The sequence below is a fragment of the Carassius carassius genome, chromosome 27 (genome assembly GCF_963082965.1).
Source record: "Carassius carassius chromosome 27, fCarCar2.1, whole genome shotgun sequence".
Taxonomy (NCBI): domain Eukaryota; kingdom Metazoa; phylum Chordata; class Actinopteri; order Cypriniformes; family Cyprinidae; genus Carassius; species Carassius carassius.
This window is the reverse complement of record NC_081781.1, coordinates 23,292,735-23,314,928: the sequence shown is the minus strand read 5'-3', so window position 1 is coordinate 23,314,928 and position 22,194 is coordinate 23,292,735. Positions and strand designations below refer to the sequence as shown.

Genomic DNA, 22,194 nt, shown 5'->3' with positions numbered 1-22,194 from the left:
GACTTTCTTATGTTAAAATGTGTCTTTGATCTTTCAGCAGGTGTTGCATTGCTTCAGTCTAAAAGACGTGAAATAAAAAGCACCCTTCCATTAAAAAAAAAGACTCACTGCTCACCTCCGGGGGGTGAACAAAGAAAAAAAAAAAACACAGCCTAATTAAAATTTCTGGATGAACTTCCTTTAACCAGCAGAATTGCCATATAGCTGCAAATGCAGTAACTACAGCAACCGAGATACATTTATTTAAAATATTTTTTTTAAAATCTGATGATAGTCGAGCCAAATTGTACAGATCAGAGTCTAAAAGTCCAGATTTCAGGACTAAATAAGTTTTGGAAATAAAAGGTTGTTCATGCGTTTTGCCTTTGTAGGCCAACCAATGTAGTATTTTTTGCTGGTGAACAGCAAAGCTATGCTGGTCCACCAGCTAGACCAGCATCATACCAGCTCTAAATCATCTTTCAACAGGGTTGCAAGGCATATTTTGCTATTCCTCAATTAAATCTATTCACAAAAACGGGGTAAAACATATAGTTTCTGTGAATAAGCATCTCTTCTGAAACTCAGAAAGTCAGACTAGAGCTGCTGCATAGTTGAAAGGCATGACAAATCACTCTGTTTGCCTTGAACTGATTGCAGAGAGACTGTGCTAGTAGAGAGACTTTACTAGCACTAGTGTAGTGTCCTGCCATTGATACCACACACTAAGAGGTAATGACACCATGTGCCTGCCATGTATTTATACACTATTGCACATTCTGGCAAGTCTGGTAGAGTGTGTAAGCACGCGAGAGCTGGACACTGGCAATTAGTCTGATACTGTGTATTGTTTCGTCGAGATGAACAATGTGAAGCCCTCATGTGTCCGTCATAACAGAGGACAGATATAAATCAAAACTGAAGTTACCTGCATTTAACACTTTCCTCAGTCTTAAGGTGCGGTTACACTAACCAAATGTCAAATGGTGCAATGAATATTGGCAACAGGATGTTATTGATAAATCAGAAAAAAACAAATTTTTAATCAACCTTATTGGAAAACCGTTCCTGTGGTGACATGTCTGCAGAATGATAATGCTGCTTCTCCTTGGTTTCACTGTAATTTCAAAGTGAAATGACTAAGTGAGTAGCGGTAATAGTGCATTAAGTTTTATCTGAAACAGATGAACATTATGAAGATTCATAACACCGTTTTTTTTATCACAGCAGTTCTGAAATGAAATATCTATTGAGTGGCACTAAAAGGTTAAAGGGTTAGTTCACCTGAGAATGAAAATGCGTCCATCTTCTACTCACCCTCGAAGCATTCTAGGTGTGTATGACTTTCTTCTTTCAGAATAATCCAATCGAAGTTATATAAAAATTGTCCTTGCTCTTCCAAGCCTTTCAATGGGGGTAAGCGGGTGTTTGCTGTCAACTGCTCAGAAGACGAGAAATAAAGTGCGCACATCTGTAATAAAATGTCCCTCACACGGCTCCGGGGGGTGAATAAACGCCCCATGTAGCAAATCCATGCGTTTTTATAAGATAAATATTCTTTTTTTTTTATCTCACTTCTGCTTACTGTGAGGAACCGGAAGACATGTAGACGGATGTCGTAGTTCGTGAGCACTGCATGGTTAGTGACGAGCGTGGAGAAAGAACAAAACAAAATGCTGGTCATGAATTAGGAGCACAAAACGAGGATTTGTAAAGAAAACCTCCTCCTGTGCTCGTACATTTCCCAGAGGGACGTTTTATTACAGATGCGTGCACTTTATTTCACGTCCTCTAAACAGTTGACAAGAAACACCCGCTTACCCCAATGAAAGGCTTGGAAGAGCAAGGACAATTTTTGAGGGATTATTCTGAAAGAAGAAAGTCACATACACATAGGATGCTTTGAGGGTGAGAAGAACGTGGACAAATTTTCATTCTTGGGTGAACTAACCCTTTAATGCTCTGTCACAGTAAAGCCCCTTTCACACTGCAGTTCCGGAAAATACACGGGTAATGTGTCACGCCAATTGTTCCCAGGTCGCTAGAGTTTGCACTTTCACACTGCCAGTGATTACCCGGAATATGTGCGTGTTTTCACACACAACCCATAAAGGTCCCTTAAAGACATGTGACATCAGGATGTTACCTGTAATGTATGAGTCGAAAACGCTAGCACATTAACTTTCACTTAAGCTAGCAAATGATCTTTGCTTCAGCGGAGAAACGAACTGATCTCTGCTTTATTACAGTTTGCACATATTTTTTTATCGCGAACATTAATCTGCCTTCAAAGCACCTGGTAAAAGAGTCGCGCGATAACGTGCGTCATCACTACGCCACACACTTTACGGCATTAGTTCTGGCTTTTGTTCACACAGCGCTCGTTCCGGGACTGAACCCGGCAATGTTACTAGTTCCCCAACCCAGGATCAATCCCGGAATCGATCCCGTTACGTGTTTGCGTTCACACAGAAGGCGACCCGGCAATGTTCTGACAATTTTCTGGGTCCAATGTGCAGTGTGAAAGGGGCTTAAGACTTACCTTCACTAACCCAACAAATAGTGTTAACAAAAGCAAACATGAGATAAAAACACTGAAGCATCCATGCTATTTTGGTTCAATTATACTCTATAAGTTGCTTGAAATGTTGACCAGAAATTCTGTATATTTGATCTACTCCACCATTTCATAACTCTGCAAACTATGTAGCTGTGAGGACTTCTCACTGTTTCACTTGTGTATGAATGGTTGTTAAAGTTTAATGTGACCGCACCTTTAGACATCCATACTGATACAACATTATATTAATACCCCTAATAGCTGTCAATATTTATACTGAACACATCACTATCACACAGTCCTGATGAAGTACAGAACCCAAATTTGCACAAGCGAATCCAAGAGATGACGTTCTAAGCAAACAAATTTCATCAAAATATCAATGATCCCACCAATCATGCATCTGTTTTGACATTTTTGAGCCCCAACAAGATCAGATGATCAGAAATGCATGACAAGAAATAATACTGCAGGGTTTCGCCAGTCTTTGACCATGAGCGACTTTTCCTCTGCATAAGTCGTATCTCATGCAAATCATTCAATCATTCAATCAAGTCTCCAAAACTGATTATAAGGCACCTATGGATGTTTCCACCTTTTATAATCACCAATATCTAGATCTCTACTTTAAAAAAAAAAGAAAGAAAAAAGAAAAGACACATGGCATGTGTCAGTTGATGGCACTCTACAACTATTTACATTTACACAAGCAGCGATACATCTAGCCACAACTTGTCAGCACTGCCTGAACACATTATTTTATGACAATATCTTTTAAAACAGGGCTGGAAGTTTCTCTAAAAAAGGGACCTAGTTGTAAAGTACACTTAAGTTGGACTAAAATATGCAAATCATTGAAAAAGACACCTGTCCTGTGGGCTATTATATATTAGCTGTTATATATTCATATAAAATGTGCAAGATGATAACTGTACCTCAGTGTACATATTTAGCAGCAGTTGGTAGCATGTCAATGTCTTCCCACTGACTTACAGTTGCCATGAAGAGAAACACAACAGCCGTGAAGCAAAAAATTCCAAATAAAATTCTGCATCCACCTTTTATATGAGTTAAGATAACTTTCTCTCAAACGATTTGGACTAATTGTAAAGCATTTATAATTTCTTTGTGTATGTAGGGCTTTCAATCCATTGAAAGAAGAACTGAGACAGTAATACTGAGTCACTACAGAGTGTAAAAGCACAGCATTACAAACTCAACGTATCTCACTTCTTCAAGGGATAGTTCACCCCAAAAATGTTATCAGTTACTCATATAATAAGATGTTCTGCAGAATGTCCTGACTGCTTTTGTCCTTGCAGTGAGGTATGGTGACCCAAACTTTTAAGCTCTAGTCCTACCATCTGATTTATTTTTTAAATCTCACCAGTCATTTTGGCACCATCTTTTTCCACTGTGTAGAAATAAGCTACCTGGATATTCACTAAAGAGCTCATTTTGTGCTCAATATGAGGATTAAACCAATGGAGATCAAGATGATAATTAAATCATTTTAGGTTGAACTATCCCTTGGTTAAACTGGGGTGTTAAAACTAATCATTACCTTAAAACTAATTTATTTTTTTTCCTGTACAACGAGACTGAATTTATTTCTAAAACAAGTTGAAACATTTATTGACAGTTCCTTCAATTATTCTTCTTTTTTTTTTTTTTTTACTTTTTTTTAAATTTAGTTTGATCTTTTGTTATTTTATTTTTCAATTATTATTATTTTTTTCTTTTTTTGCAAGAGCAGGGCAGTACATTCACAATGCTTTTTGCTTAAGATGCTGTAAGGCTGCCAGGTAAAGGAAATAGCTAAAAAGCCAGGGATTTAAATGCTGCTTTCTAATGTCTTATGAATGTTAGCAGACGTTATGCTAAGAGGATAAACAGTCTCTGGGTATCTCTGGATAGTTAGGCCTGGAACCAGGGGAAAAATCCCGGAATCACAGTTGTGGACAGTTAAAATTCATCATTGTGCCAGTAAAAATAAATAATAATTACTGTTAAATAGCTGTTGAATTTACAAATATAAGGTGCTGTATCTAATGCTGCTGTTGGTTATTATTTAGCCCACAATCAAGGTAATGAACCAAAAGCCAAATTACAAATAAAAAGCAGACTTGTTGCCACCCAACTGAAAATATGGTATTTGAATTCAACAATTCATCACAGAGACCCCTGTTGCAGACCCGGGTTTCTATTCTCAAAAGTGACAAGGCAGATGGGCACATTGTTGTGCAAATGCTGGACCGAAAAACTGTGATATACAAAAAGCATAACTGTCTAACCTAAAATAAATGAATGTCTTTTCAACAAACCAGTGACCGTAAATATGATAATCCGAGATGCATTGAGACACCGTGTTAAACCTCCCTTTAAAAAGTCCACAGGTGGTTTATAGTGCTGTGCAGAAAGGAGAGGAGGGGGCTTCTACATTTTAGAGTATAAAGCAGCACCATTTACAGTAATATTATTAAAGTTTCTTTTGCACCTTTATATGTCACAGACTACCTTGAGTGGTGAACACTGAGGAAGATTGGTGTTATAAATACTTCTCTGTAAATGTTTTTGTGTAAAACCGGCGGTCAGTCAATGAAAGTCAAGCTATGACTGAATGATATCGAGGCCTTTTTGGGCTGAATGGATTTGAAACCTTAGCAATTGAATAAAAGGATGTTTTAAACTCTCTTTGACAGTGCAATTAAGTCCAGAACTAGATTTAATCTCTGTCAACCCTGAAGCTAAAACTAAATTGAAGTCTAGAAGCAAAACCTTCATGCGAATCCCCAAATGCGACAACATCAGGAGGATCAAGATCAACATTTCCGTTGGAAATACAAATGTGGATCATTTAAGAAGTAGAACTGCTTTGCACAACCTTTTAAGCAGTAAAGACTTTGCAATCTTAAATTCGCTTATTTAAACCTAAACTCCAAACTAAGTCAAGTTTAGAGTCATTTTATTTTTCCGTGTGGATGAAGTGACTATGTTGTGACATTAGTTTTGTGCCAGTGCTACAGAATACATTTTCTGAAAGGAGTGTTAACTGTGCCTATGCTGAGGGCTAGACTTTGGCTTTGTTCAGACAGGCAGCAAAATTTTGATTTATTTGAATTTGATTTATAATTTTTTTTGGAATCTGATGTTTATAAAGTACATCTAGATGTAGTCATCTGAAAATCTTTTAGAATGCATCTGAACGGTCAGATTACATTAAAGATTATAGAAAGTAGTTTTTCGTCATTCCAGAAGTATCACATACTGTACGTCTCTTGTTCTTTTATATTAAATTATATGACATTCACTGGAGCCCCAAAGGGGACACGGAAATAGAAATTATATTTCTTAGCAAAATAAAGTATTGCATTCTCCCCAGAAATGTTTGCATGCAAAAAGCTTTGAAATATAGTCACCTCATATCTTAAAAAAAAAAAAAAAAAAGCAATTAAAAAAAAACAATTCTCAGGGGAAAGAAGTTTTGTGCAAGAACGCACACATTTAGTGAGAAAAAGCAACATTATTTGGGGGAGTGCAAACATTTTGTGAGAAAAACAAAATGTGATTTAAAAAAAAATACAATTTTAACGCAAATTTTTTCAGGGGATCGCAAAAGATTTATGAGAGTATGCAAATTTTTTTGTGCAAATGCTTTATGAAGGTTTTGTAAGGGAAAACAAACGTTTAGTGACAGAAGCCAACATTTCTTAGGGAAACGCAAACATTCTGTGAGAAACAATTGTTTTGCAAGAAACACAATGTACACGTTTAAAAAAATAACGCAAAGTTTCTCAGGGGAAAGCAAAAGTTTTGTGAGAAAACCTTTTTTGAATGTTTTGTAAGATAATACAAACCTAAAAGTGAAAAAAAAAGAGCAACATTGCTTCAGGGAATGCAAAAGTTTAATGAGAAGCACAAACGTTTTGCACAAAAAAATGCTTTTTAGAAAAACGGAAATGTTTTTTGAGAGAGTGCAAAGCTCCTTAGGGGAAGTGCAAATGTTCTGACCGCATGAAAATAAAAAAAGAGAAAACACAACAGTGTTGTGATAAAATGCAAAGTCGGGAGTGTAACGTTTGCAAGAGAAGTTTTGGCGAGAGAACATAAAAGCATTGAAATATAATTTCCATCAGCATATCCCTATGGCTCCATGTCATTAATAGTGAGTAAGTGATTTTGGACACAGCATATGCATGAATGTTAATAAGAATTGCTAATATGAGCTAATTGCTCTCACGCATCTCATGAGTTCAGCACCGTGGCAAGATGTCATGACAACTGTCCTCTTTGCATCATGCTGATGCTCATATCACTACTATTGCAACTGTCTCCGAAACTGTGTGCTAAAACTGGAATGTGAAAACCAAATCAGATTTGTGTGCAGTGTGAACAAAGCCTTAGTTTTGGCCTCTGAATGTACTAAAACCGATATACAAACTGGGTTGCAGTAGCTGCAGGTCTCGGAGTGCATAGACTGCCAAGACCTCTTTGCATTGAGCTCTGTTTGAGGCATATATAAACTCACCACTATTCTCAGCTCAGAGTAGATGATGAGCAGAGGAAGAATACTTGTAACAGATGTGAGAATGTGAACGAGTGCAGGGGTGACATGGAGCAGAATGGGTGTACCCTGTTGGTGAAGCGCACTGGTGAGGCATAGTATGTACGTGTTTCATAAACGGGTTTGGGCTTCAGGGATGTAGATCTCTATGCTGTCGGCCCGCTCTGTAGCTGAGCTCTGACGGAATGAAGCAGCCCGTTTTGCAGCCAGGAGTCTGCGGCGGGCCTCTTGCCTCTGTCGGTCCTGCAGATCCAGGGATCGATCACGCATGACAGCTCCACGACCCTTAGGAGGCCTCTTTGTAACAGGAGGTGGCCATTTTCTTTCCTGAGATAAAGAAGTAGAGTTCATTATCATTTAACACCCTAGCAACAACCGTCCCGGGTACCCTAGCATCATGGATATCTGACTCCACCCATCCATCAGTTTTTCTAATAGACTGTATTGCCTTCAAAACATTAAGACTTTAATCTTTCAAACTATTTTAAACTGAAAACTAGTCAAACCGTCAAACTTTTTAAACGTCTACAACATTTTAAAAGATTCTAGTCTGGCTTTCTCAAGTTAACTTTAAAGTTTGTCTCGACTAACTTTTTTATCTAGTTTTTAAAGTAATGCATTACAATATTGTGTTATTTTATCAAAGTTCTATATTTATTTATATATATATATATATATTTTTTTTTCAAATGTAAAAGCCCTTTCACAACAAAAGTGAAATGAATAAGCCTCAGGCTGAAGGAAATGTGAAATTCAACAAGCTCAAAGCAAATCTTTCAGCTGTGCTGCTCTTCTGGATTTCAAATAAAAGAATATGACACGAGAAGACAGTTCAAGACTAAAAAAAATGGTTGATTTAGTATGGTTTAAATGGGTCACTGAACTGTCAGAACTGGTTAATAAAATGTGATTAAATACATAAAGGATTTTGTGTTAATGTAATTATTCCACGTTTCCGTAATAATTCACAGTTTTTTTTTTCATTTTGAGAAATCATAACCTCATACACAAAACTTGTAACAGAACATATTTTCTGAAACACAATTAATTTTATTTTTATCATCTGAAACGCACTGCAACTTATATTCTAAAGCGAATCATATAATGCAATTAACGTCAACAAGCAAAACATGCGCAGCACGCGCACACATTTGTAATGGTGCATAATGGGATGCGTATAGACTCTAACAGACTTCTAGTTTTAGTTTCGATTTAAATAAAGTCCTGCATGCTTGTCATTTAAAATAAATGTTGTTTTTGAATGCCCCTGTAGTTTTTGTTTGTTTATATTTACGATTTAGTTTTAATTCAAATGATAAGTGAGCAAACAGCAATAAATATCATGCAACTTAAGTGTGCGCAATTGCATGCTTTCTCTCTCTCTCTATCTCGCCTTACCGTCAAGTAACTTTAGTAACTTGTGAATTGTTTTACTTGCTTTTGACAAATGCAACCGAACTACAAACATTCAGGTGATGTCTGTGAGAAAGGGCAATTCACACGAGGAGCTTGTGCATCCTTGCCAGCATACACTCACATCAGCTATTCAGCCGTGAATATTGAATTTTTAACATTTATATCAATTACGTGCATGTACTTCATAGACATCCTTAATCTCTAACAATTTACGTCAATAACATTCAACTCGCAGTTGTTCTGTGATTCTTTATCTGAATATTGTCCACACACACACACACACACACACACACACACACAGTCTGTGATACCCCAAGTACCTTCTTCTCTGGACTCTCCACTATCCTCCACTCATTTCTCTTGATTTGCTGCAGCTCATCAAACTTGGCAGTGACATCATCAATGGAGAGCTGCAGGAGGTCCCAGAACCCAGCCAGGTCCTGAGCCGTGGGGCGGGGCATAGCGCTGGGGTCCTGCACACAACCATTATATGTTACACACTTCTCAAAGAAGAACAACAGTTATGAGTTTCCGCTTTACTCGTAAGTTTACACACCCCTTGTAGAATCTCAGGGATCTTTTAAAAATTATCTATACAATCAATTTAAAAATAAGAGGGATCATAATGCATTTTGGTTTTTATTTAGTTATGTGTTAAAGAAGCTATTTGACATATATGCATGTATTTGCATGTGTACATTACCTTGGTTCTTAACATCATATGTTGCATATTGAGTGTAAATGAATGTTTTAGCCTGTTTAGATGATAGTTGTGCGTGAGTCTCTAGTTTGATGCTGCCCACTGTTCTTGACAAAAACAGTTCTTTTGATTCTCAGCACGCGCTGCACGTTTGAGCTCTTCCCCACTGTGGCGCAGTGATATCAGAGATAGGACAACTGAGGGACTCACACACTATCGATTATCACAAAAGCCTGAGAGCAGGAGGCAATCCGGAGATGTCATTTTTTGAAGAGAATCATTTGTTTACTTTTGTCTTGGGTTATGGAGCTTTTTCAGGGCCTTAAAATTTTTTTAATAAAATAATAATATAAAAATGTGTGAGAAAGGAGTATAAACTTATTACCCCTTGAAAATAAGGATCATGATCACTTTTTACGCATCACTGCACCAAGTGCCATGAATTAATAAAGTATCATGAATAATCACTAGAGGTCACTGTGTTCCAGCTTCACTTTAATCATCTCTTATCCAAACAATGACTATTTGCCAATGTACATGTATACTGCTCATTAAAATTTCACAATAAAATATCCTATTTTTTTTAAAAAGATGGATGTGTGATGAGCTATTGACTAATAATGTTCTGTACATACGCGTCATAACTGGAGTAAATAGTAAAATAGTAAATGTTCTGTAACAATCAATGATTGAATGAACCATTTTTTCCAGTTGTTCTTTATTCTGGCTACATCCTCTCTTCTCTGTTTACAATGCTAAGCTAAACTGTTCAGTCTCGTGGACGCTCATACTAGAGAGGACAAGCTGGTCTCTGTCTGTCCGTGTGAATGTATTACTACATCCATCATTTCACAATCGAGAGAGAGAGAGAGAGAGAAACAATCACTGGCCACTAAACAAACCCTTTAAAGTGTCATTCAACCCACAAAGTACCAATTAATGTCAGGATCTTTTACTTTCACACAGCCTGAAACCGGTTAAAGCTCCTTTCAGGCTGAAACTATATTTTGTGGAGACGACATTGCAACTTATCCATGTGTAATTCAGTCGACTATACAGACTAAACATACTTGTTAAACAATATTTTTGTTTTATTCATTGTATTCAACAGTACTAGATATGCAAAAATGCACAATATATTTAGATCTATTATTAAATAATAGCTTGATTTAGTATGATTAAAACATATATATATTTTTCATTAAAGTAAAATCGCTTCTCGAATTTATTGGCTTTTAAGGATCTTTATATAAATATATATATATATATATATATATATATATATATATATATATATATATATATATATATATATGTAACAACAATATGAGGTGCTGAAACGCTAGTATTTACCTTTAAATAATTATTTTTTCACCTAAAAACAGAGACTTACAAAAAAATATTCTGTATTTAATAAATGAAAGGTAAATACTCTCACAAATACTTCTTGATGAACTGCCGGTCAAAGAGGCAAACTGAATCATTTATGACAGAACTGGTTCATGGTTGATTTATTTTATGAGGCAAAAGGGGCGTTAATGCATATCTCACGGGGATCGTTGAAATGCCACATACCAGATTTTGCTGACACAACCAGTAAAACTGCTGGAATTTCTGGGACATGAGGAGGTGAGCACTGCCCACAGCACTCCGGATCTTCCCAAGAACTGTAAGACATTGTTTGATAGAAATAAATGCATTATTAAATAGAAATATGTACATATACATAATTCTATTTGAAATTATATATATTTTTTTAATAAAAAAATACACACACACACACATATATATGTACGGAATTTAGTAAGAAAAAGATATACAGTGGGTAAAATAAGAAATAAGTATTGAACACATTTGTCTGAGTAAATATAGTTCTAAAGGTGCTGTTATTAATATTAATTAATATGATTTATTAATATTAATTTCCACTGAAAAAGGGCAGGATTGCTTTCTAATTACTGATAGATTTGAGCTGGTGTCTTGGCTTTCCATGCCTTTTTGCACCTCTCTTTCTTCATGTGTTCAGTACTTTTTTCCGGTGTCATTAAATTTTATTACACAGATCAATATTATCGCCCAGCCCTATAATATATATATATATATATATATATATATATATATATATATATATATATATATATACACACACACACACACACACACACATTTTATATCATTTATATTTTTTTTATAATTAAATTAAGAATTTAGTAAGAACTGATTAGACCAGCCCAATGTCATTTTTGTCAAATGAATATTAGATTATATGGATTCATATGAATAAGTCACCAAATTGTTCCAAACGGAGAGTGTGTTGGTTTTAGACTCATTATGTGTTTCTTTGATGGCCAGCACACTCACTCTCCTCCGACAGGTCGTGCTCCTCCGCCTCACGCTCCATGTCTTTGCACCATCCCTCCAACCTCTTGGTCTCGCTGTGCAGAAGCTGCATGAACCAGCTGCCGTCGCGGTGGAGTGGCGACACACGGCCGGACTCGGCTGCTTCATGAGCGGGCTCCACCAGCCAGGGCTCGGGCTGCGGACTGGGCGGCCCGCTGGATGGTCGGTAATCCTCACGGTAGCTAAAAAGGCCCTGTGTTCGTACGGTCCGGACCACATTGTACTGTGTGGGTGTACTGGGTTCAGAATGCCGTTGAAATCCTCCAAACTGCAGACTCTTGTCTTCGGTCGAAGGAAACCCCTCCAGCTCCAAATCGGCCTGAACTGCCGTCGTCACACTGTTGGACCGTTTAAAGCGGCCAATTCTGAAAACAAACAGAAGAGTGAGAATATTAAAGAGAGCTTGCACACAGAAAAGATATAAACATATGTATTTATCTATTCACTGTTTCACTTTGTGTATTTTTCTGAGCTACTGGATTAATTAATTAATTCAGGGAAACCTTAGTTCTACAGAACAAATGTCCTGAAAACTTACCTCTTCTCGTCCTCCACCTGGATACCCACGGAGTGATACTGTGGGAGACCTTTACTATCTGTCTCAGAATCTGTGGCCGCTTCCACCTGAAGAATAAGAAAATGAAAAGATCAAATGTGCACAGAATGAATGAGAACAAACACACACACAGAGAGAGAGAGAGAGAGAGAGAGAGAGAGAGAGAGAGAAAGTAATGAGTATCTGAGGAGAAGAAGTAAGAAAATATTGCTGCAAGCTGCAATTATGGAGCCAAGGACATCGCTAAGATTATGTACACTGCATTAAGCATGATCCAAAGGAAAAAAGCACTATGACTTTTATGCCAATTAATGCAAAGTTTGCAGTTTAACCATTACAAGTTTTGACAAGTAATTCTGCACCCAAACTCTTATGGTATCTCAGAGTTAGAGTTCACCCAAAAATTTAAGTTATGTCATTAATTACTCACCCTAATATCATTCCAGACCCGTAAGACCTTTGTTCATCTTCAGAACACAAATAAAGATATTTTTGATGACCATGCATAGACAGCAATGCAACTGAAATGTTCCCCAGGTCCAGAAACATTGTAAAATAGTCCATGTGACATCAGTGGTTCAACCCTAATTTCTGAAGCTATAAGAATACTTTTTGTGCGCAAAGAAAACCCAAATAATGAGTTTATTTAGCAAGTCTTCTCCAAATCACATCACATCACATGCATGCATTATTTACGTGCAGAGGTACTCTCGTTACCTCTGTACGTCTGTATGTGTGTGGGTGTGTGTGTGTGTATATATATATATTTATATATACACCTGTATAAAGAAAAAAAAAACATGTACTGCGTTAGGCTAACCGAGACTTGTCATTTGCACTTACATATTGTTGCTCTCTGTAAGTTTTGATTGCTTCCATTGTCCTCATTTGTAAGTCGCTTTGGATAAAATTGTCTGATTAAAATGACTAGGTGTAAATGTAATACAATGTCCTGTGGGTGGCATGAACACATTAGCACAGACCCAGAAGAGAAAACAACAGCTTAGAGGCACAAATATGAGACTTCCCTTAAAGAGCTGTCATCTCACAAACACTTATCTGAGGCAATTTATAGCACACTTGCTATAAGGACAGCCCCTAAAGCAGCCTGCTCAAGAGCCCAATGGAGACACAAGATCCTAGTAACCAGTGTTGGGGGTAACGGATTACAAGTAATGCAATCAGATTACTTTTTCATGTAACTAGTAAAGTAACATAATCCTTTTAAATTTATAATAAAATATTATTTTTTTAATAAAGTAACACCAGTTTATTATTGCCTGCAATAATAAAATATGTTAAATAACACAAATAATCCCATTTTATCAACCAGTGCCTTTAGTTACTTTTTTTTAGGGAGAAACGTAATATTGTAACACGTTACTTTTAAAAGTAACTTTCTCAAATGCTGTTAGTAACCAGTTATTAATGTTCACAATACTAACCTACTTTAAACTGCAAACATTGGAGAAATGGTTTATTGATTAGTATAATTATTATTATGCTTTTATACATTAAATTGACCTTCCTCTGATTCCTGATTTCCTGATTTCATATTATTAGTTTTGGTGGTGACAGTTAGCTTCTTTAGCATCCAGAGTGATGAATCCCTGTGAATTGCAACGTTAACATACAGTAATGCATTTCAAACAAGTTTAAAGTCTTCTGGAGGTTTTTGACTTATTGGTACTTTTTCCATATTCCACATCTCTCTCAGCTAGTTCTGTAAACATATATTAGTATCATGGCTAAAATCATCTAAACTCACTAAAGTGCATCTATCATTTTCAACTCATTCTCACTCCCATGGGGCCCAATACTGATAGTGTTTATGTTCAGATATGGTTAGGTTTAGTGGTAGGGTGTTGTGTTAGATGCTCTAAAATATTCAAATATAAAGGAGAGCCTTCCCAAAAATTTAAATTTACCCCGATGTCATTCTAAGCCCGTACAAACCCATACAAACCCTAAAACCAAAATGCATTCTTGTCTTAGGACAACTTTGATGAATGATTTTGATCCACTTCATATGTTGACTACTATAGTTTGATGTGCTCTATATATGTGTGTTCATTTTTTATTTTTATGTGAATAAAAAGCTAAATATTTTTTATATAATTTTTTAGAGTCTTGGATAAAACTACTCGATTTTTTACTTTTACAATCTTTTCAAGTGTCAACGTTTTGGTGGAATGGATTTCCAATGGATGGACAGAAATCTCTCTGGAAAATATCTTTCATTTGTATTTTTGAACAAAAGTCTTATATGTTTGGAAAAACATAAGGGTGAGAAAATGATGAACTTTCATCTTTGGGTGAACTATCCTTTTAGGTGTACAGGTGCTGGTCATATAATTAGAATATCATCAAAAAGCTGATTTATTTCATTAATTCCATTCAAAAAGTGAAACTTGTATATTATATTTATTCATTACACACAAACTGATATATTTCAAATGTTTATTTCTTTTAATTTTGATGTTTATAACTGACAACTAAGGAAAATCCCAAAATCTCAGAAAATTAGAATATTGTGAAAAGGTTCAATACTGAGGACACCTGGTGCCACACTCTAATCAGTTAATTAACTCAAAACACTTGCAAAGGCCTTTAAATGGTCTCTCAGTCTAGTTCTGTAGGCTACACAATCATGGGGAAGACTGCTGACTTGACAGTTGTCCAAAAGACGACCATTGACACCTTGCACAAGGAGGGCAAGACACAAAGGGTCATTGCAAAAGTGGCTGGCTGTTCACAGAGCTCTGTGTCCAAGCACATTAATAGAGAGGCGAAGGGAAGGAAAAGATGTGATAGAGAAAAGTGGACAAGCGATAGGGATAACCGCACCCTGGAGAGGATTGTGAAACAAAACCCATTCAAAAATGTTGGGGAGATTCACAAAGAGTGGACTGCAGCTGGAGTCAGTGCTTCAAGAACCACTACGCACAGACGCATGCAAGACATGGGTTTCAGCTGTCGCATTCCTTGTGTTAAACCACTCTTGAACATCAGACAGCGTCAGAAGCGTCTCGCCTGGGCTAAAGATAAAAAGGACTGGACTGCTGCTGAGTGGTCCACAGTTATGTTCTCTGATGAAAGTAAATTTTGCATTTCCTTTGGATATCAGGCTCCCAGAGTCTGGAGGAAGAGAAGAGAAGCACACCGTCCACGTTGCTTGAGGTCCAGTGTAAAGTTTCCACAGTCAGTGATGGTTTGGGGTGCCATGTCATCTGCTGGTGTTGGTCCACTGTGTTTTCTGTGATCCAAGGTAAACACAGCTGTATACCAGGAAGTTTTAGAGCACTTCATGCTTCCTGCTGCTGACCAACTTTATGGAGATGCAGATTTCATTTTCCTACAGGACTTGGCACCTGCACACAACGCCAAAGCTACCAGTACCTGGTTTAAGGACCATGGTATCCCTGTTCTTAATTGGTCAGCAAACTTGCCTGACCTTGACCCCATAGAAAATCTATGGGGTACTGGGAAGAGGAAGATGCGATATTCCAGACCCAACAATGCAGAAGAGCTGAAAGCCACTATCAGAGCAACCTGGGCTCTCATAACACCTGACTGATCGACTCCATGCCACGCCACATTGCTGCAGTAATTCAGGCAAATGGAGCCCCAACTAAGTATTGAGTGCTGTATATGCTCATACTTTTCATTTTATACTTTTTAGATGGCCAAGATTTCAAAAAATCCTTTCTTTGTATTGGTCTTAATTTATATTCTAATTTTCTGAGATACTGAATTTGGGATTTTCCTTAGTTGTCAGTTATAATCACCAAAATTAAAAGAAATAAACACTTGGAATATATCAGTCTGTGTGTAATGAATGAATATAATATACAAGTTTCACTTTTTGAATGGAATTAGTGAAATAAATCAACTTTTTGATGATATTCTAATTATATGACCAGCACCTGTATTTAAAATGATTACTCTAGCTGCAACCCAACATACCACGATGACAAAAGTATTCCCAACAACAGATTTATGATGATAAAAGTCCTAGAAACTTTGTATCAGGTTATTGACATCAAATGTTTCTCACTGAAAGCAATACAGTACCCTTACGAGCCACATCGCAATAAAGTGTTGCTCAAACAGTAGAACATGATGCTGGCAACTTGAAGGTCTTGGATTTGATTACCAATTGAACTGAAAATTCGTAAAATTCGGTTGCAATGCAAATTGCTTTGCATAAAAGCGTCTAAATGTGTTGGGAGCTTTTGGACAGTATTGTTTGCCTTGGTAGTGAAAACAAGCTGAAATTCCTAGTGGTTCATCAGAACAAGAATCACATTTAGAGCCTTGTTTGTATTTGTTAGGCGCCGCAGTGGCAGGTTTAATGGTCGGGTGGTTTGAGCTCCGGATTTAGCTAAATAAGTCATTCCAGCCTTTGTGGATTTGGTTGTTAATGATCCATAGCTTTATAGGTGTAATATTTTCTTCATCTCAACAGCTGCGTGCTGTGGTTGACTGTTGGTCCTGTTTAGGAACAAGCCCACAGAGAGAAGCAGCATCATTAATCTTTGTTGTTCAGTGGTCAATCTGCAATCTCATCTTCCCCGCCACAGAATCTGGATATATGAGGAGTCTTTGTGTGCACTTTCTGGGTGGGTGACTCACTGTCTGAATGCTGCCAGCTATTTTTGGATTTGAGGCGAGACACAAAGCCATTGGGTTTACAGGGTTTACAGAGTCAATTATAATGACACAAACCTAAAACCTTGAGGGAGGTTTACCTGTATCCCGATGGAAGAGCGCGGAGTCTTGAGGTATTCCTCCGCTTTGGACACCAGGATGGCCTTATCGCAGGTCTGAACGGAGCTGTAGCTCCCCGCAGAAGTGAGACGCTTGGGTGCGGTTTCCATTGCTAGGGTCACCGCTTTTGCGCTATCCAGGCTGTCGGTGGAGGTGTAGATGACCCGGCCGAGGCTATCTGTTGCCCAAAGCCCTCCCCGTGAGGGCCGACCCTCGTGGTAAGCATCCTGCGTCGACTCTGTGCTGCTCTGGGCTGTTACAGAAATCACTGGCTTAGTGGTGGAACGAGGAGGAACAGGTGGAGGGGTCTTCTTGTAGTCAGGCGTATATGTCACTACCGCTACAACGAAACAGATGAACAATATGTTAGATTAAAGAGAGAAAGAAAGAGCAATGGATCAGAAAGAAACTAAACCTTCATCACAGTCGTTTAGCAGATGTCTGATCATCGACTCTTTTAGGAACCATTTTAAAGCTTCACTATGCCACCTTTTGCCTTCTATCGGTTGAAGCATAAACGGTAAGCTATTCACGGAGTGACACTGTTCTGATAATTACTTTACCTTCCCGAGGAGCACTGCTTTGCTCATTGTTACAGACAATGGGAATCTCACTAACAACATCAAAACTTTCCCAACATCAAAAGACGGATATATGAAGAAAAAACTAATTCTCATGAGTAGGTGATATGGTGCTGTTGTTTTGACCTATTAATTTTACAAAAGTTTGCCAATCCTGACATTAAACATAAAAAAGGTTATCCACACCAGATAATGGCAGAAACATTAACTTAGGTAGACTATTTATAGATAAACAGAGCAAAGTAGTAACTGGTCTGTTGTTGTAGCCTCAAGCTACTTCCACTTTATATATAGCAGTAGCCCGACCTTCTTTCCTTTATTTATTGATTTAATGTAAACATAAATCAGAAAAGTGTGCAGTTTCCCATTAAATCCATCTTGAGAACTCTAAAATATACTATAGGCTTACCTATAAGTTAAGTTATTATTTAAAAAAAAAAATTTGTGTACACAGTGTAGCTTTAATAACAAGAGAACACCATAACCTACAAGAATAAATCTTTTGAAAATGGAATAATGCGTATAGTGAGCAAATTGGACATTCCAGAGCTTGAAGTGAGCTGGTACTCTGCAATTCTGTGCTCTTGTGTTCACAGTATCTGTATTATTCATGCGTCCCAGCAGCTCTTATATTCTCTTTTGTTCCTGCTTGACAATGCAGTCTCACTAGACAAAGACGGTTTGTCTTGCAAGCCAATGTTTTGACGATCCACATTAAATCTGATGCATACTCTTTCTTAATCCAGCAAAGAGTAGCTCATTCTGATTTGATTTTAATGGACGTTTAGAGTGGGGCAAAACACTGTGCATTAAAGGTATTAGGTTGGCAAAGGTTTCTCATTAACTTGCAACTACCGTATCGTCCATGAATGAAATTCCTGAATATGTTTAAAATATTCAATGTCATAAAAAGACAACTGTTTCCCCTCAGCAAGAAAATTGTTTACACCTAATTTTGATAGGCCATTTTAGACATTGTACTAACTGTAAGCAATTACGCAACTATTTGTCAACTAACTCTCTTTAGAATATTAGTAGACTGTAAGGTTGTGGTTAGTTTAATAAGTTACTCATAGTTAGTAGAATGTCTAAAGTGGACTTAAAATATTGTTACCAGTTTTTTTTTTGTTTTTTTTTTTAAATTTATACTTTTTAATCATGCAAAGATGCAATGTTACCAACAAGTTTTAAATAAATCTGTAATAAATTACATTATTTAAAATATATTTATAATAAATACATCAAACATATTAAAATAAAAAACGGGGTTTTAAAAGGGAATATTTTGCAATTACAGTATTTACTTTTTTAAATTTTTTAACATTTTCCTAAATATTTCAAATTGACTTTGATCTCACGGTTTGATCTCTAAGAAACAATCACATTTCTCTGAGACTGACATCCCTTAGCCAATCAGAAGATTTTGAGGTGCTTTTTACACATTCGCTGAGCAGCCCTTATATGGAAAGCAGGAAGCAGAGAGTGTGTATCAATTAAGTTTAATGCCATGTACAATTTGATAACAGTTTTTGCTGTTTTGCTACAGCTGACAGCAGTGCTTCTGCTCTCCTGCTCTGGTCAGTTCTGGCTTGTGCAACCCAACCCTGGTGCTAATCCCGCTTGATTCTTTGAAAGCGATGAAACCTTGGAAAAATCAAGCAGCTCTGACCTCAAACAGGGTAAAAAAAAGTCAAAAGATGGAAATACAGACCTACTTTGCAGCACCTGCAGGGTGTTTGTATTTGCCAACATGACAAAATACCTCAGTGTGATTAAATGTAACAGTCTACATATGATGTACCAATCAAAACCACGGGCTGCAAATAGCACACTATTATAAAACTGCTGAATGAGTCACAGACTGAAGGGAAAAATGTGGGAGAGAGACGTGTGATTCATACAGAGGAGTAAAACACTTCCAAAAATAGAATGTAGGGTTTGTATAAGAGAAGAACACAATAATCCATTCATGACCTGTTGTGTTGATACTCGGCGTCATAATTCATTCTGTCATCAGCATGTCGAACACTCCATCAGCTGTGATTAAATATAAAAACTCCCAGAGCAACAGAATATGACTCATCTCTGCAACTACGCTCTGGAAGCGTGGAAGATTTAAAACTGAATTCGGGTGTTAAAATATTTTCTCCTATCGTGGCTATATGCAGAGACAATCATACGGACACACAAAGCAACACTGGAGCTGATTGATTTTATATCTTGATATGTTTTATATATATTTTCATCCTGTATTCTTTCGAATCTGAATAAAACATCTGTTGCAGAACTCATACTGTATGTCTGATCTATTCTTCAATGGCAGATGGTTGAGGAATGTTCAGAAAAAAGAAATTCTGTTTGGAAAGTACAGCACTTCAGTTTAACAAAATAATGCTGAATAATACTGAATGATGATACATTTTGCCATTTAATTAACACATTATCAGCATAAATCATGCCATGTGTATCTATTAACTGTTAAAAAAAGAAAAGAAAAAAAAGGAATTCCATCTGTTCTATTTAGATTTTATTTGAAATAAAGGAGAGTGAGAATTATTTTATTTTTCTCATTTCTCTTAGAAGGCAGTGTCTTGTTAGCTTGTAAAAACACATCTTGAATGGCCCAGGTTTTTATTCACCAAAAGCCCAGTGTGCCAATGAAGGGCTGCTGAATGATTTGGTGTCTTGGCAACAGTTATCAGGGGGGTATCAAATGCCACACAGGTGCGAAACACAGAAACAAAGATAGTAGGCATGATCAAAACCATGAATCACTACTGAAGATTAGAATTTGTTCTTTCCAAAGAACACAGATATATCTTAATACATTTAATACATACAGTATAAGTACAATATACAGCATTCCTTCTCCTTTGATTGATTTTCACCTATTTATCATAGATGATCTGAAGAAACATGGGTGAAGTCTTGTAAAATAATCATTCATTTAAATTAGCTCAGGTGCATGTAGTCTTCATTACAAACTTGCACAATGGGAAGTCGCTTCTGTTGCTGAAAGCCTCAGGATGTATCCTGAGTTTTCAGGCTACTATGTCATTATTTAACTAATTACACACTAATTACTTATTAACATATATGCGTTGTGTGAATTTGTTAGGTGTTTTACCTAAACTTGTGCATAGTGCATCAGGTTGTGAACTGAACCTTGAACTGTTTATCAGTGCATGTGTTAAGCTGCGTGTTCTGCATTTTAATGCCAGCTTGAATGAGTTCTAAAACTTTCAGTCTGACTGTTTAATCAATAACAGATGTTCAGTCTCCACTAAAAACAGTTATTTAGTGTATGTGGCGCATGATAAAAGACAGTAAAACTGCAGCCCAGCAATATAAGAGCAGATATTCTAATAATGTGTGTACAGAGCCTTATCAGCATTAGTGACACAATTTCCCTAGAAAACAAGCTGAATATCAAGTGTTGTTGTTTGCTTCGTTTTGATGTTTTGCCTTGGCTTGCTTTGCTTTACTGTGTTTTGTTATGGTGCTTTGTTTTTTGTTGTTGTTTTTTTTTTTGCTGTTTTGCCTCATCTTTACTGTTTTGTTGTTTCACCTTGCTTTGTTTTGTTAGTTGTTTTGTCTTGTCTTACTTTTGCTTAGTTTTTTGTTTTTAGTCTTTGCTTTACTGTGTTTTGCTTTGTTGCTTCGATTTTTTGCCTTTCTTTGCTTTGTTTTCTTTCAATGTTCAATGTTGTCTTGTTGCTTTGCTTTTTAGTTTTGTCTTGCCTTGCTTTGCTATTTTTGTTGCATGTTTTCTTGCCGTGCCTTAATTTACTTTGTTTCATTGTTTTGCCTTTCATTGTTTTGTTTTGCCTTTTTGTCTTGCTTTTATTAGTTTTTTTCTTGGCTTACTTTGTTTTACTGTTCTGTTTTTTGTTTTTTTTTTGCCTTACTTTGCTCTATGTTGTTTCATTGTTTTGCCTTTCCTTTCCTTGCTTTTGTTTCATTGTTTTGCCTGGCCTTTGCTTGTTTTGCTGTCATTTCATTGTTTTGCTATGCTTTGCTTGATTTTTTGTCGTTGTAGTTGTTTTTATTTTGGCAGTCCAGACTTCAGATCAGCATGCATCTTCACTGTGTTGGAAAGACTAGCTTTGACATTTTGTTTTGTATATCATGAGAAAAGGTCATATGAATTTGGAGTGACATGATAATCTGAGAAGGTCTGAATAGGCGTGATGCTTCTGAACATGAACAAACTATGTGGTATGGCTTTACCTGGAGTTGGGGTTTCTGTTCGATCCACACTACAGGCAGTAGGGAGACGAAACTGGATCCCTGAAAAAAAGAGAAAAAAAATTAGTAGAGCTTGGAAAAAAATCGAATTGTGTTTAGACACAGTCCCAGTCACATCTCCCAACATTTCATATTCATTAAAATCAATAAGACATTTTAAACAGTGAACAATATTATTCAATCTGACACCAGTTGTTTGGGTCTCCAGATCTCTTCACTTGTGCATTGTCTTATTTATTAATTATAGTAATAGTATATTAATTGTAGTAATTCATTTAAAAGTAAATGTTTGCAAAAGTCAATTAAGCTATAATCAGTGGTGTCAGATTGTTAAAAATTAACAAAGATACATGCATTTAAAAAGTCCAGTTATAAAAAGTTTAGTTATAAATAAAGAATTGGTGTTTGGTAGAATGTTTA

At 36.6% G+C, this 22,194-nt stretch overlaps 1 protein-coding gene across 1 annotated transcript; it reads right to left on the bottom strand.

Moving 5' to 3' along the window:
* Window positions 1-6,619: 6,619 nt before the first annotated feature.
* On the bottom strand, window positions 6,620-21,901 carry LOC132107439 (disks large-associated protein 2-like). Its single transcript, XM_059513648.1, has 7 exons — window positions 21,757-21,901; window positions 16,927-17,285; window positions 12,158-12,243; window positions 11,581-11,984; window positions 10,795-10,886; window positions 8,840-8,992; window positions 6,620-7,454 (listed from the first exon to the last, which is right to left on the bottom strand). Exons 1-7 carry the CDS (start codon window positions 21,899-21,901, stop codon window positions 7,215-7,217), a joined length of 1,479 nt encoding a protein of 492 aa, XP_059369631.1. The 3' UTR covers window positions 6,620-7,214.
* Window positions 21,902-22,194: the final 293 nt, after the last annotated feature.